This window comes from Sprattus sprattus, assembly GCF_963457725.1.
Source record: "Sprattus sprattus genome assembly, chromosome: 6".
Lineage (NCBI taxonomy): Eukaryota > Metazoa > Chordata > Actinopteri > Clupeiformes > Clupeidae > Sprattus > Sprattus sprattus.
In genome coordinates, this window is record NC_137925.1 from 26,177,923 (window position 1) to 26,191,508 (window position 13,586).

Genomic DNA, 13,586 nt, shown 5'->3' on the forward strand with positions numbered 1-13,586 from the left:
CATATTAACCTGATATCGCACCTGTCACTCTGAGCTCCTCAGGCATCAAGCAGTAAGTGACGTGGAGGAGGGCAGGCGTGGGCGTGAGCTCCGGCAGGGCCTGCATCATTGTGTTTTACAGCAAGGGGTCAGAGGACACGGTGGAGGGGTCGCCAGAGGCAGGAGGCTGAGACTGGAAGCCAGAGTACACTCTGTGTTTGTGTGGGTTGTCTATCCCACATTTATTTCTGCCAACTATAGATCATAAACGGAAGACAGCCCTGGTTACAGTGAGGAATACATGCAGGCTTAGCTGGTAGTGCTCATACTAGGTTATTGTTAGTGGACAGGTAGTTGAGTAGTTGACCCTTGACGGTTTAGTGGATATATTTGTTGTTTTGCTAAATAATTGACAGTTGATAGTTGATAAATAATTGACAATTGGCCTAAAGTTGAATGTGTTGACAAGTTATGATTTTGATGGCAGCTGCCTGGTTTCCTGAAAGGAAAGGTTTTTGAGGTTTTGCTCAGAGGAAAATGGCCATCTGGTGAGGCAATGCTCATTTTCCATTCCACTCCCATTATTCTGTCTTTTCTTGCCGTTTCATAAACATGGAATGATTTGAAAAGGAAGCCTCTCGCCCTCATCTGACGTCCTCCAAATTAATACGCTTCACAAATGTGCTGTAAAAGCATTGAAGTCCCCCTGCATTGCCCGGCTCCTCCCAAGTCACCACTGGGAAAATTAGTGCTCTTCTCAAAAGTAATTAGCTTTGTTATCAGCAGTTGCAGTTTCTTGTGAAAAAATGCTAATGTGTGCAGCTTTGACGAGGCTTCTGAACGCGGGGGAGAGGGGGAGGACTAACGCATGATATACATGTTCCTGTTTCCAGAGGCCAAACGCATGATATACATGTTCCTGTTTCCAGAGGACTAACGCATGATATACATGTTCCTGTTTCCAGAGGGCTGATATAGCCGTCGCGCCTCTGACTATTACCCTGGTGCGAGAGGAAATGATTGACTTTTCCAAACCATTCATGAGCTTGGGCATCTCCATCATGATCAAGAAGCCGCAAAAATCCAAGCCTGGCGTGTTCTCCTTCCTGGACCCGCTGGCCTATGAGATCTGGATGTGCATCGTGTTCGCCTACATCGGCGTGAGCGTTGTGCTGTTCCTCGTGAGTCGCTTCAGCCCCTACGAGTGGCACCTGGACGAGCAGGACGAGACCAAAGACCCACAGACGCCTCCCGACCCGCCCAACGACTTTGGGATCTTCAACAGCCTGTGGTTCTCCCTGGGGGCCTTCATGCAGCAGGGCTGCGATATCTCTCCAAGGTGTGTGTGTGTGTGTCTGTGTGTGTGTGTCTGTGTGTGTGTGTGTGTGTGTGTGTGTGTGTGTCTGTGTCTGTGTGTGTGTGTGTGTGGGTGTGTGTGTCTGTGTGTGTGTGTGTATGTGTATGTGTATGTGTGCGTGTGTCTGTGTGTGTGTGTGTGTGTGTGTGTGTGTGTGTGTGTGTGTGTGATACCTCTCCAAGGTGGGTGTTTGGGGGGGGGCCTCCTCTTCTTGCTTGCATCCGCTCAGCTCTCTCTCTCTCTCTCCTCTCTATCTCTCTCCTCTCTCTCTCCTTTCTCTCTCTTCTCTCTCTCTCTCTCATTCTCTCCTCTATCTCTCTCTCACTCTCTTACTCTCTCTCTCTCTCTCTTCTCTCAGGGTTACCACACAGCAGCCTTTTTGAGTTTGACCTGCAGTGTCCAAGCGCCCTGTGGCGGTCGGTAGAGCCCGCTGGGTTAATACTCTATCTGCTTTTCCAAATGGCCCATCTTACTTCCATTTGGGTGTTTTAAATGTGCATCAAAAGAGCTTTAAAAAAACTAATTTCACCTGCCTGACAGCAGCAAGGGAAGTTTACAGCCTGCATTGTGTTGGCTGTAATTGCTGGTTTTTGTTATACTGTACCTTTTGAAAAGCCTAGCATACTCTCTCTCACTTCCTCTCTCTCTTTTTCTCTCTTACGCTCTCTCTCACTTGGGTAAATGCTATATTCCATGTGGCTGAATGACATGCTCAATCTTTTTTAATAGCCGTTTTGACATTTTAATTCAAAATCCAATATTTATACTGCGTTGGCTACATTGGACATCATTAGTGCATCATGACTTCATGATAAAATGATCAAAAAAATACTGTTTACAGGGTTGTCACCTCACCCAAAACAAGTTGATTAATTGTCTCAATAATTTGTATGTTTAGCACTCAATGCTATCAGACAGTACAATTCCAGATTTTGTGGCTGCACTTACTAAAATCTCTGTATCAGTATGGTCCCTTTAATATATGATCCTGGGGCACTGTGCTTTTCCCCCAAGGTTTATGGCCGAGATTAAAATTGACCCCCTAAAACCACTCAGAAATTATGTCTGTGCTGTCACGTGGCCCGACACATATTCCAATAAGATCCTATCAGTTCCCACCCATACTGTTGGGCAAGGCCAGCGTGAGCGAGTTCAGCAGAAGGCTGTGGGGGAATATCCTCCTGGGGAAGGGGAGTTAAGTAGGATGGCTGTGCTAAGCTAATGACAGTGTCCATTAAACTGTGTGCAGTGTAAATCTTTTATCAATTTGTCAAGGCATGCATCATTTTGACAGCAGAATGTCTTCCATCATGACAGGCCATCATGAGGTATCTGAAGCCCATATGTACTGATTGCTCTCACCACCAGTTTAAGTGTTAGAGGACTGCTCTCAAAACTCAGTTATGTGTGTGAGTGAGTGAGTGAGTGTGTGTGTGTGTGTGTGTGTGTGTGTGTGTGTGTGTGTGTGCGTGTGTGTGTGTGTGTGTGTGTGTGTGTGTGTGTGTGTGTGTGTGTGTGTGTGTGTGTGTGTGTGTGTGTGTGTGCGCTTGTGTGTGTGTGTTGTGTATATGTCTTGGGATTGAATGTTTTTCAACATCTCTACTTTCTGTAAAACTGTGTTCCCGTGCTGATTTAGCTCCTTAAGTTGTTTTATCGTTGTTTTAGTGTAGAGTGATGACAGATTCAGTGTGTGATTGCAGGAAGACTGTATACAGCATAATATTCGATGTAACCACAGGGAAAGGTAGAGGTGGAATGGAAAGAAAGCAGCTGTGTTTTTGTTGAAGTTAATTGTGCTTCTCTTTAGTGTGTAGGTGGATGAGTGTTAACACACCTTCTCTTTTGTTCTCTGGCTCCCATCTCTCTGTTTAACTACCCCCCCCGCTCCCTCCCCCCCACCTCCTCTTCCCTCGCTCTATCTCTCTCAGGTCCTTGTCAGGGAGAATTGTTGGAGGCGTCTGGTGGTTTTTCACTCTCATCATAATCTCGTCCTACACGGCCAATCTTGCTGCTTTCCTCACGGTAGAGAGAATGGTGTCCCCCATTGAGAGCGCGGAGGATCTCGCCAAACAAACAGAGATTGCCTACGGAACTCTGGATTCAGGCTCCACCAAAGAGTTTTTTAGGGTGAGTTCCTGCGTTGTGTGACACACTCATCTCTGATTAACGATATTTTCAATGCGGAATAGGAAGAACCCGGTCAGTATAAAATCTGCATCGACCAATAGGCGTTGTGACCTTTTTTATGTTTATTTTCAAATATTAAAGGCGAGGTCTGCAATTCTAAACCCATATACCTTATGTCAAATTCAGTGGATTGCTCCTCTTGGCTCTCTAGCCGTCTGTTCAGTGTGTGCACTCAAAAAAAAAACTCTGGTGTTTGAACACAGTCCTGGGTCTGTAAATGGTCTGTAAATGGGAAACAAACTTAGTGGCTCATAAACAATCCCAGCCAATCAGCATTGAGCTTCAGGAGCACGGAAGGGAGGGGGTGTAATGTAATTGGCTGTTGAGCACAAATATCAATAACCTTTTTGGCAAAACCAAATCACAGACTGCATCGTTAATCAAGGTAGCGTCATATTATAGCATCATGTATGAAACTACATTATGCAGTTAGTTCCATATCTGATTTGCACCAAGTTTCCATATTTCTGTTGATGGCAAACTTTAGAGACGGAGATGTAAACCCAATCTTGTCATACTTGTCATACTAAATCTTGTTTTGGGTTTATCGTGCAGTGTTTTTGTGCACTTTGCAAAAGCGACGCTTAAAGTGTCACATACGGTCCCAGTGAGCTGCATGCTCCCTAACCACTTTAATGGAATTTTAACACCAGCCGGAAATTGACACTCGAGTCAGAGAAAACTTGCAAATCCTACTGGCACAAAATGTAAACACACTATTTGTAGGGACAAAAACGAGGTTAAGATTGATTTCTTACCCCAGCTGTAACATCCATGGTGTTGAGAGACGCGCAGTCGATGATGTTCAAAGATGGTGCTGGGGAAACCTGTGATTGGCACACCCAGCTGCAGACTGTTGAGCCCGCAGAGCCCCTGACAATATGATTGGCTGCAGAGCCCCTGAAAATATGATTGGCTGCAGAGCCCCTGAGTATATGATTGGCTGCAAAGCCCCTGAAAATATGATTGGCTGCAGTGATGGGTTAGACAACATAAGACAACCTTCCATCACAGTCAACTGACAACCACCGGTGCAATGTCAATCACACACCCATAGAGCTGCGAGCGGAAAGATGCGAGACGGCAACCGTCTCCTGCAGAGTTTCGTCCCTTAGCTGACTCTTCATGGAGTTTACCAGAGTGGGCGGCTTGTTATGTGTGGTCTGGCCGAGGTGTTTGAAAGGCCGTAGCCTTTTTATGTTGGCATGGGGAACCTAACAGAGGTTAATCGGCAGGCTGCTAATTATCGGCAAAAAAGGCGAAAAAGCAGGGAGGGGAATGGAGACGGTCACTAATGCTTGCAGAATTCTTGTCACGCAACACCTGGCCCCCTCTGACTTCATGCGACTTTTTTGCAAGTTGTGCACCAGGTGGTGTCGAACAACCTTGGACTAAGTCGTGCTTGGGGAGCGACTAAAATAATGAGCAGGCCCCGTGCCTGAGAGGTGCTAGGAACCATCAAAACTCGCAACCTCATCCTTTCGCTCGGAGAGGTCAACTCAGCAAATATAATTAGTTGGTTTTACTTCGCCGGCAAATTGGACCTGATGAGAAGAGGCCCTGGGGGTCAGCGTTTGCCTCGAGAGACCAGGGAGATGAAGTAAGCAATATGTCCAACGGCCTCGGCGGCTCCACCACCGCAATTAAAGCAGAAATTAACTCTCTGAAATGGTCAGACGAGAGGCGGCCCGGCCTCTTCTATCTCTGTACAGGGCGCTCTTCTGGGCGATTCGAAATGCCACGGTAGAAAAAACATTAAAGCCTTCTATTAACGTCAGAAGGTGCAACGTATTATTGCTTTGAGGTGCTTATAACACGCTTGCAACTTCGCTTGCAAGCATCGAGCCATTCTCTGATGAGTAATCAATTTGATGATGATCAGAAAGAACATAGCATCTGACTAATATCCAGCTATGTTTTCCATATTTAAGCTCTTAGATGCATAACATATTTGACGCTATAGTATACTAAAAATATTAATATTTCTACATATTCTTCAATATTCTTCAGCAAATAGTATTGATGTTAAAAGCAGTAAAATAGACAGTCGAAGCAGTAAGCACAAAGTGAGAAAATGTCGAGTGTTCAAAGACTCAACGTGTGTAGGTGTCAGAGGCTCAGCTTTGCCTTATAACATTGTGTTGTCTGGGCTTGTTTCTTGGAAGAGTTATGTCGATTCCAGGTCTGCGTGGCAGGCTGTTTTCGTGTCATTAAAGGTTTGTGTGAGATAACTGATGGGATGGTTGGGGACTTGCCGATTCCACATTTTCTATATAATGAGTGCCCTAGTTACACTCAAAGCTTTGGCGTCTGAAATGACATGTGTGAACTGCTTTTCCAGGGGACTTTTAATTAAAACTGCAGAGGGCTGTCGAAGGAAAAAACCCTTATTAATGGAGGCTCAAGTCTTTTTTTTAGATCTGTTTTCAGGAAATACATTCCGGTTTAATTAGACCCATACGGCAGAAACCAGATGGAAAAAAGAAATGAGGCACAACATTCTGAACTAGACATATGTCATCATCTTTGACATAACTCCATTCGCAGTATTTGCCCAGTATTCTATTTATAATTTTTTTGCGCTGAAGTTGTTGACGTGTGAAACACATTGTGTGTTCACATTCTCACAAAGACACTTGGCATCCAAACAGCATGTCGGCGGCTCGTGTGTGAGCCATATGAGGATCAGTAGGGTATTCATCACAGTGTTTAGCAGATGGACCTAGTGCCCTCGCAGGAAACCTCACGCATAACAACAGGAGGTGCTCAGGGTGAGCCACCCTCGAACACACAACGGGAGATTTGATGATTTATTTTTTCTCCTTTGTCACCATGCTCAGAGTGCATGACAACTGTACCGGGGTACCCAGAGGAACGGTCATTAAACACCTTCACGAGGTTAGATAGTTAACCTCCCAGAGCAAAGCGTGGCCAAGCTTATTATGGGAAAAAATGCTAATGAAAACTCCCTCTGAGTTGGCTGAATGGCATAAGGCTTGAGAACTGGAGTACATTTTCATAAAGCTCAAATACTGTGTAATGGCGCTTCATATTCTAGATAGTCTCCTCTAGAACCAAAGCCACATGCGCTGTGTATGTGCTGGTATCCCTGCATAGATCCTTCGTCCCATAAAGCTGTGTGTGTGTTGGTATCCCTGCATTGCCCCATAAATCCACCCATGTTCAGAGCCCTCAACTGCCCTAATGCTGTACTGTAATTCACAAGTGGCAGCTTCAGGGAGTGACCCGTCTCCCCGGTGGGCCCTGGAACCCCAATAACTCACATAACTCACCCGTCCACCTCCGAGCGTCTCTCGATTTGTCACGTTGGACAAGGGGAGCAAAGGTACGCCCTTATCTGTCCTCATTTGGTCACTGTGCCAGCTCGCTCGCAGACGCCAAGGCTTGAAAGGAAAGGGTGGCCGTTTGCAACACCGCCTACGAACTCCTTCAGACAGTCTACGCCACTAGCGTTCAAGAGAAGGCACTTGATAGATGCAGGCCTGTTTTCTGCGGGGAGGGAGGATGAGGAAGAAGAGCTTTATTTCTGATCGATAGCCCCTCTAGGCGTCTGCATCTGTCCCTCCTATAAAGGGAGCCAGCTGGTGAGGAAACTCCCACGGAGAGCCCCGTAAACCAACGCGGGACCGCAGGCTCTGCCAGGCTTCCCTCCGACAGCAGCAGCACGGGCACTGCACACACCACATCCATACTAATAGAACAGCCCTACAAAGTACTCTCTGCAGTTCTCTACGTTTTTGTTTTATGGCTGTACAGTTCAGCCCACATCATCGCAGCTTTACCTACAGTTCATGCCACAACTGCCACTGCGTAGGAGGCTAAGAATAGAAATATATCAAACTCCTGTTTTACTGCGAGCATGTACAATGGAATGGACTTTTAAAACCACACCCACGAGTTTAAATACTTTACAATAGTGGGCATGGTCTTACATATTTGATCGATATTTTTTTAGAGAGAGATGTGTGACCATCAAACCACCTTTCATGTTCTATGCATAATTCAAGAGCTTTATAATAATGAATGGCAAATGTGGGCAGAAGAAAAACCACATTGGCTCCCCCGGCTTATATATTATTTCTTCCCCCACGTCTTTCCCCATGCATACCATAATAGGTAGAAAATGAAAATCGGGAAACCTCAATGCAGGATCTCTTTCACCTCCCTGAGCGTGAAAATCAATTTCACAACTGAGCAATTACGGCACAGGGACACTATAACTTATACATTATATAAACCAGTCGGCGGCACCAATAAAATAAAATGTGATGTCAGCCATTTTCTCTGACCCCATAGGGTCATTCGGAGAATACAAATGTGAAAATGTTGAAAAATGGAATGCATTGAAGATGATGGCTGTTAAAGATGAGCTAACGACGTTGACGGGTCTGTAAATAAACCTGAGCGTTGAGGGCATCAAAGGTGACTGCCCTCCTTGTGACTCATCTCAGGGTGCGTCCACTGAAAGGGTCAGCTTTTACAACCCAGATTAGAGCCTTGTTGCAGAAAGGGAGGCACCTGACAAAAGCAATGACAAGCTCGTCTGAAAGGAGGAATAAGCCTTCAAATGGGAGCGGTCCCTTCAGAGGCCCTCGTCTAACACCAGATGAACTGAAACGGCAGCAAAAGAAAAGAGAAAAAAAAGCAAGAAAGAAAAAAGGGAAGAAAAGAACTACGGCATAAAAGACAGCGCCTAAGTTATTGGCATCAAGGTCTGAGGCTCAGAGCCCGTCATTTGGTATTCCAGGCATGTGCACATCAATGACAATACAACCCTCTGGAGCCCTACCTTTCCCACTCTGCATGGCTGCGATACAGGGAGATTCTGCCAAGGCAGCGCTAATGTCCTGAAACTCAATAATATGAAAGTAAAAAAGTTGAGTTGAAAGAGGAGCTCTCTAATGTTTTACGGATGCTTTTGAACCGCGGTGCTCGGCGAGGCAGAGAGCATGATGAAAGCGGCTTGCAATGCCGCAGGATAAACGCCTCGCTTGTTTGCCGGGCAGGCCAGGCGGGCAGCGCCAGGGAAAAGGTTGCCTAACGCAAAATCAATACAGATTATCAGGGTATTAATGTTGAAGACGGAAATGCCCTTTGACTTTGCTTCTTTCTTACCCTTGCTTGTCTTTCCCACTTAGTTCCCTCCTTTTTAACAGACAGCCCAAACATGGTTACCGCTCTAGATGGAGCATTTAAAGTGTTCGACTTGCACTGAGAAAAGATATCTGAACAGATGGCCCATAGATTTATGTATTTGTATTTATGTTTGGAACTCTCCATGCTGTGCTGCCAGCCTGTCTTCACACCAAACCAAAGATTCTTATCTCTCCCCACCTGTTTCAAAGCAGTCATGTGTTTTTTGCAGAAAAAAGCAAAGACTTGCAGTGCAGCAGCTCCGAAGTGTTGACTTTAACTCAGACACACACAGATCTGCTAAGCTCTGCATTGGGGAAAGAGGGATTTATCAAGAGCCATTTTCTTTTTAATTCTATTTGAGTTTACCATTGCTGCACTATGTTCATGCATCTATGTATGAGGTCACCAGTGCGTTCACCCCATGAGCTTAGCGCTCAGTGTTAGCAGTGCAGTGTTAGCATGAGGCCTTCATTGTGGCCTTTAGGCTTTGGAGACTGAGGCACGCTGGGCTATCTGCAGTAGACTGAGGCACGCTGGGTCATCTGCAGTAGCTGGGTGGAGACTGAGGCAAGCTTGGTCATCTGCAGTAGCTGGGTGGCTTGTGTGTAGCCTGGCTGTGGAGTGCCACAGTTAACCCAACATGCACTCGTGCCAGCCTGCCTGTCTAGGCAGTAATACCCTTGTTTCCCTCCTGCCCCCTCTGCCCCCCCTCCCCATGTCAGACTGGCAGCAGTTAGATTGTGCCCACTGCCACTGGAATGTCATCGCTGTCATACTCAAAAGAGTCTGTTGAAAAGTCTGATGTGTGCGCTGGCCGCTGTCCTGCTGGGTGGGGTGTGTGTGTGTGGGGGGGGGGGGGGTGTTGGCCAAATGACCTCCACTCAGCAGAGAGACCTGCGTAGCCAGAGCACGACAGCGCTAGGAGGCGGGTGCGTGCGAGACCAGTGGAAATCACATCTGAAGTGTTTTCTCTCTTTACCCATATAGTCCTTGTGGACCCAGTCAGCGCTAGCCGCTCTGTCAGACTGACATCCCTCTCCCTGTCTGAGGCCCCTTGTTATCAGGCCAGCTCACAATCCCCTGAAAAGCCCTAGTTTGTACTGGAATGTGGTGATGCCGCTTTGAAAGTAAACACTGGCCTAAAGCCTCCCCATTACATTACCTTGAAAATATGACGAGGCCTTGAGGATGACTACAGAGGGGATTATTAAAATAAGAGGCCTTGCTTGGCAATGTATACTGTCATTTCCTCCCACTAATGTCATTAAGCAACGATTGCCGCTTTTGATTCATGACATCTAATTGAGTTTTTAAAATGGCTGCCTTACAGCGGTATGCGGACAACCCCATTGAGAGAGGCCCTCTCATTGAGCGTCTCATTGTGTCTTACTCCTCATTCAAAGCTCTCCACCCTCCCTTCCGAATTTCCTCCGAGCGCTCGGTCCAGCTCCTGATGAGGCTCCTTTAGGCTCCTGTTGCACCCGTCCCACTCTCGTATTGATGAATTGACTTCATAAAGCTGGAGGCAGCACTGTCTCAGCCTGCACTAATCAATGCCAGACTTTTTTCTCTCCTCTGTAAATATCCCTGCGGATTTGGGGGAATGCTGCATTAGGCCGAACTGCCTCACAACCGCTAGTTAGGCCTGGCACCGCGGGGACATCATCGTCCTCCAGCTAGCGTCCTTCCAAATTTGCAAACGTCGGCTCCAACATCTGAGTCCTGCGCTGGCATCCGAGGCGGAATTTCACACTTTTTTTTTTATATCCACTGAATTACAGGCATGGGCTCTGCACGTGTTTGATTGATACTACCTGCACGCATGCTTTTGTCTTTTCAGACCGACCCCTTGGCTTATGATGGATGGTTGGAAATCATTTAATGGAATGCATGTTGTCAGTTCCGTCAAGGATAATGGATCTGTTTTGCTTAGCATGATGTATTGTTCATAATGTTCTCTGCGGCCTCAGTTTTAAGCAGTGTGTATTAGAGGATGCTTTGTTCATCTTTAAACCGCGAGAGTGATACGGAGAGGCAAGAACAACACTGTGAGCAACACTTTGAGCTGAGTCACACTAATTACAGTACATTCTTTCTGTTAAAGGAGGCTTAGAATAAAATATGGCAGATATAGTCCATTTCAGATTATGCAGTGGGACAGTGAGTTTAACCTCTGCTCGTTACTATTCATTTCATGACTCACAGCGGGGTGCAAAATATGCAAAGTCTCTCCCTCTTCTCTCTGTCTACATCTCCATCTCTCTCTGTTTTCTCTCTTTCTTTCTCTCTCTCCCTCCTTTCTTTTCGAGACTTTTTTGAAATGCCCTATCAAGCCATTCAACTAGAAGGGCCAGCTTATTTGAAATTCAGTTTGTTGGTGATGCGTCATGCTTGCAGGTCCATTGTGTGAGTGTGTGTGTGTGTGTGTGTGTGTGTGTGTGTGTGTGTGTGTGTCTGTCTGTAGACGGACGTAACTTTCAAACTCCTTCTGCCCAGAATCCAAGGGAACCGTCACGGTTGATTTGGGAGCATCGTCTCCTGATGCCGTCCCGAGCGTCCTTGGCGTGGTGGTGGGGGTGATGGGTGACGGCTCCCCTGCCGCCACCACAGAGGCGTCTCTAATTTATGTCGCCATGCCAACAGCTTGTCCAAAGCCGGGCTCTACTGGCAGCCTACCCGTGCTCCTAAACCCCAGTCGCCATTCTGCCGCAGCGTAAGAGCAGATCAAATGAATGCGACTGCGAGTTCCACCCTGCCTTGCACTTAGCCTAGGAGCAGATTCCATCCCTGCCCATGCAATAAATAAGACAATGCTGTGTTGTTAATGCGCTTCACGCCAAAGCAGACGTCTAATGGGTCCTTATTTGCTGAGTTCGCCTCTTAAATCATGTTGTGTTTCGTCTCCTGTGTGCCTTTTCTTTCTCTCCTTTTCTTTCATTGACCAAAGCATTTTGCTCATGGGTGAGTGTTATTATGAAGTATAGTTAACCTGATGGAGGAGAGTATATATATGGACAACATTTGAAAGAAAAATGCAGATTTCAATGTGAGTGATATGAGTGTATTATGCTTCTGCTGGGTAAATATGCATAAACCTGTCCATTTTAGACACAGTATTCTGAAGTGTTGAGTCTGAACACTGTGTTACACTGCTGAACAGGGTTTGGGTCAGATATTTCCGGAGGCAGTTCAAGAAAATCAAAGAGTATAGTTTAGTGTAAATCGCTAAATATTTCAAGGAAACTCCAAGCAGACTTCATCTCATACTCCAGTGGTCATATTCATTAGATGCTTAATCTCTTACCAAATCTATCTTGTTGAATGCCCTGCCAAGACATGGCTGCTTGTGCGATGTGTAACGGTCTTCCTCTCTCTCTGTCTCTCCCCCTCTCTCCCCCCATGCAGCGCTCCAAAATAGCAGTGTATGAGAAAATGTGGTCATACATGAAATCTGCTGAGCCCTCTGTGTTTGCAAAGACAACACCTGACGGTGTGGCGCGGGTGCGAAAGTCGAAGGGCAAGTTCGCCTTTCTTCTCGAGTCCACCATGAACGAGTACATCGAGCAGCGGAAGCCGTGCGACACCATGAAAGTGGGCGGAAACCTCGACTCTAAGGGCTATGGTGTGGCGACCCCCAAAGGCTCAGCATTAAGGTAGGTGGAATAATATAACAATGTCCTCCATGTTGTTATAGTATTCCACCTACCCTGATGTCTCCTGTTGTCATCTCTCTTCTTCCTCCTCTCTACTCTCAATTTCTCCCTCCTCTTCTTTTTTTTCCCTCCTCCCCCTTCTCCTCATCCTCTTCTTTTAATTCTTCTTCTTTTTCTTATTTTTTCTTCCCCTTCTTCTAACGTTATTTGTTTGTGAATGAACACGGAAAGGTAACGGTATGATGCTTTTAACTGTGCTTTGATATCAAGATTAATTCTTATTATCTTTATCGTTTTCTTCTTCTATGTGTTTGTGAGTTATTTTTTTCTATTTGAAATCAATCTTACTTGTTAGTGTCAGGGTTAAGTTAAAAACCATTCCACGTCCTGTGTCTCTCTCACTGTTTTCTCTTTCCTTTCGATCCTTCCTCCTGTCTTGTGTGCTGTCTTTCCTGACTGTTGTGTTGTCACTTTTAATTTAACAGTTCAACAGTTTTTCAATTTAGCTTGTAAAAGCTGCGCTGTCACTTGTGACGAATGTTAATTGCATGGTGTTTGTTGTTGTTACTTTTCTTCTCAATGACGAGTGTCCCCATCCCGCACACTTCAGTTTTAAGCAACGTAACCCTCCATGCCACCTTTAATATTTAACACTTTCTTTGCTTCATAATATTCGTTAAAATTATTTACCAAATTGTCCTTTCGTGCTCTTTCAATAACCATTCTGATTACTGATAATTATGATGATTACAATAATAACCACTATTAGTAGTAGTATTATCACTATTTACTATCGCTACTATTATTATTACTACTACTATCACTATGCATTAGATTTCTCACGGACCTGTGCATTTTCTTACAAGTTATGTTTTATCGTTTCAAGAAATGCTGTTAACCTGGCAGTTTTAAAACTGAATGAGCAAGGCCTCTTGGACAAATTGAAAAACAAATGGTGGTACGACAAGGGAGAGTGCGGCAGCGGGGGAGGTGACTCCAAGGTCAGCCTCAATGTCACCAAAATCGGGTACCATAGTGCAGAGTAATCGGCAAGGCTGTTATGTCTGAACTGAAACGAAGGAACACGCCTGCTGCCTAAGGCGGCATTTTGAGTGCGTGCTTATTACATATCTACCCATTTAAGATCCAACCAAGAACCCTGACTCGACTAACGGAGGGAGAAAAAGACCAGTGAGATTTTGTCTGCCTGAGGAGATTGTAGCAAATGCTGTTACATTAGCTCTAATGAGAAG

At 45.7% G+C, this 13,586-nt stretch overlaps 1 protein-coding gene across 2 annotated transcripts in view; it reads left to right on the plus strand.

The window, feature by feature from the left end:
• Positions 1 to 13,586, plus strand: part of gria3b (glutamate receptor, ionotropic, AMPA 3b) — a gene marked incomplete at both ends in the record, with an annotated part of 85,081 nt that overhangs the window by 66,497 nt on the left and 4,998 nt on the right. Inside the window, 4 exons of one of the 2 annotated variants that reach the window (XM_080840038.1) lie at positions 945 to 1,318; positions 3,265 to 3,463; positions 12,086 to 12,333; positions 13,220 to 13,334. In XM_080840038.1, the coding sequence (XP_080696164.1) occupies positions 945 to 1,318; positions 3,265 to 3,463; positions 12,086 to 12,333; positions 13,220 to 13,334 (936 nt within the window). The remainder of the gene's footprint in view (positions 1 to 944; positions 1,319 to 3,264; positions 3,464 to 12,085; positions 12,334 to 13,219; positions 13,335 to 13,586) is intronic. The other variant, XM_080840039.1, reaches the window with a different exon arrangement.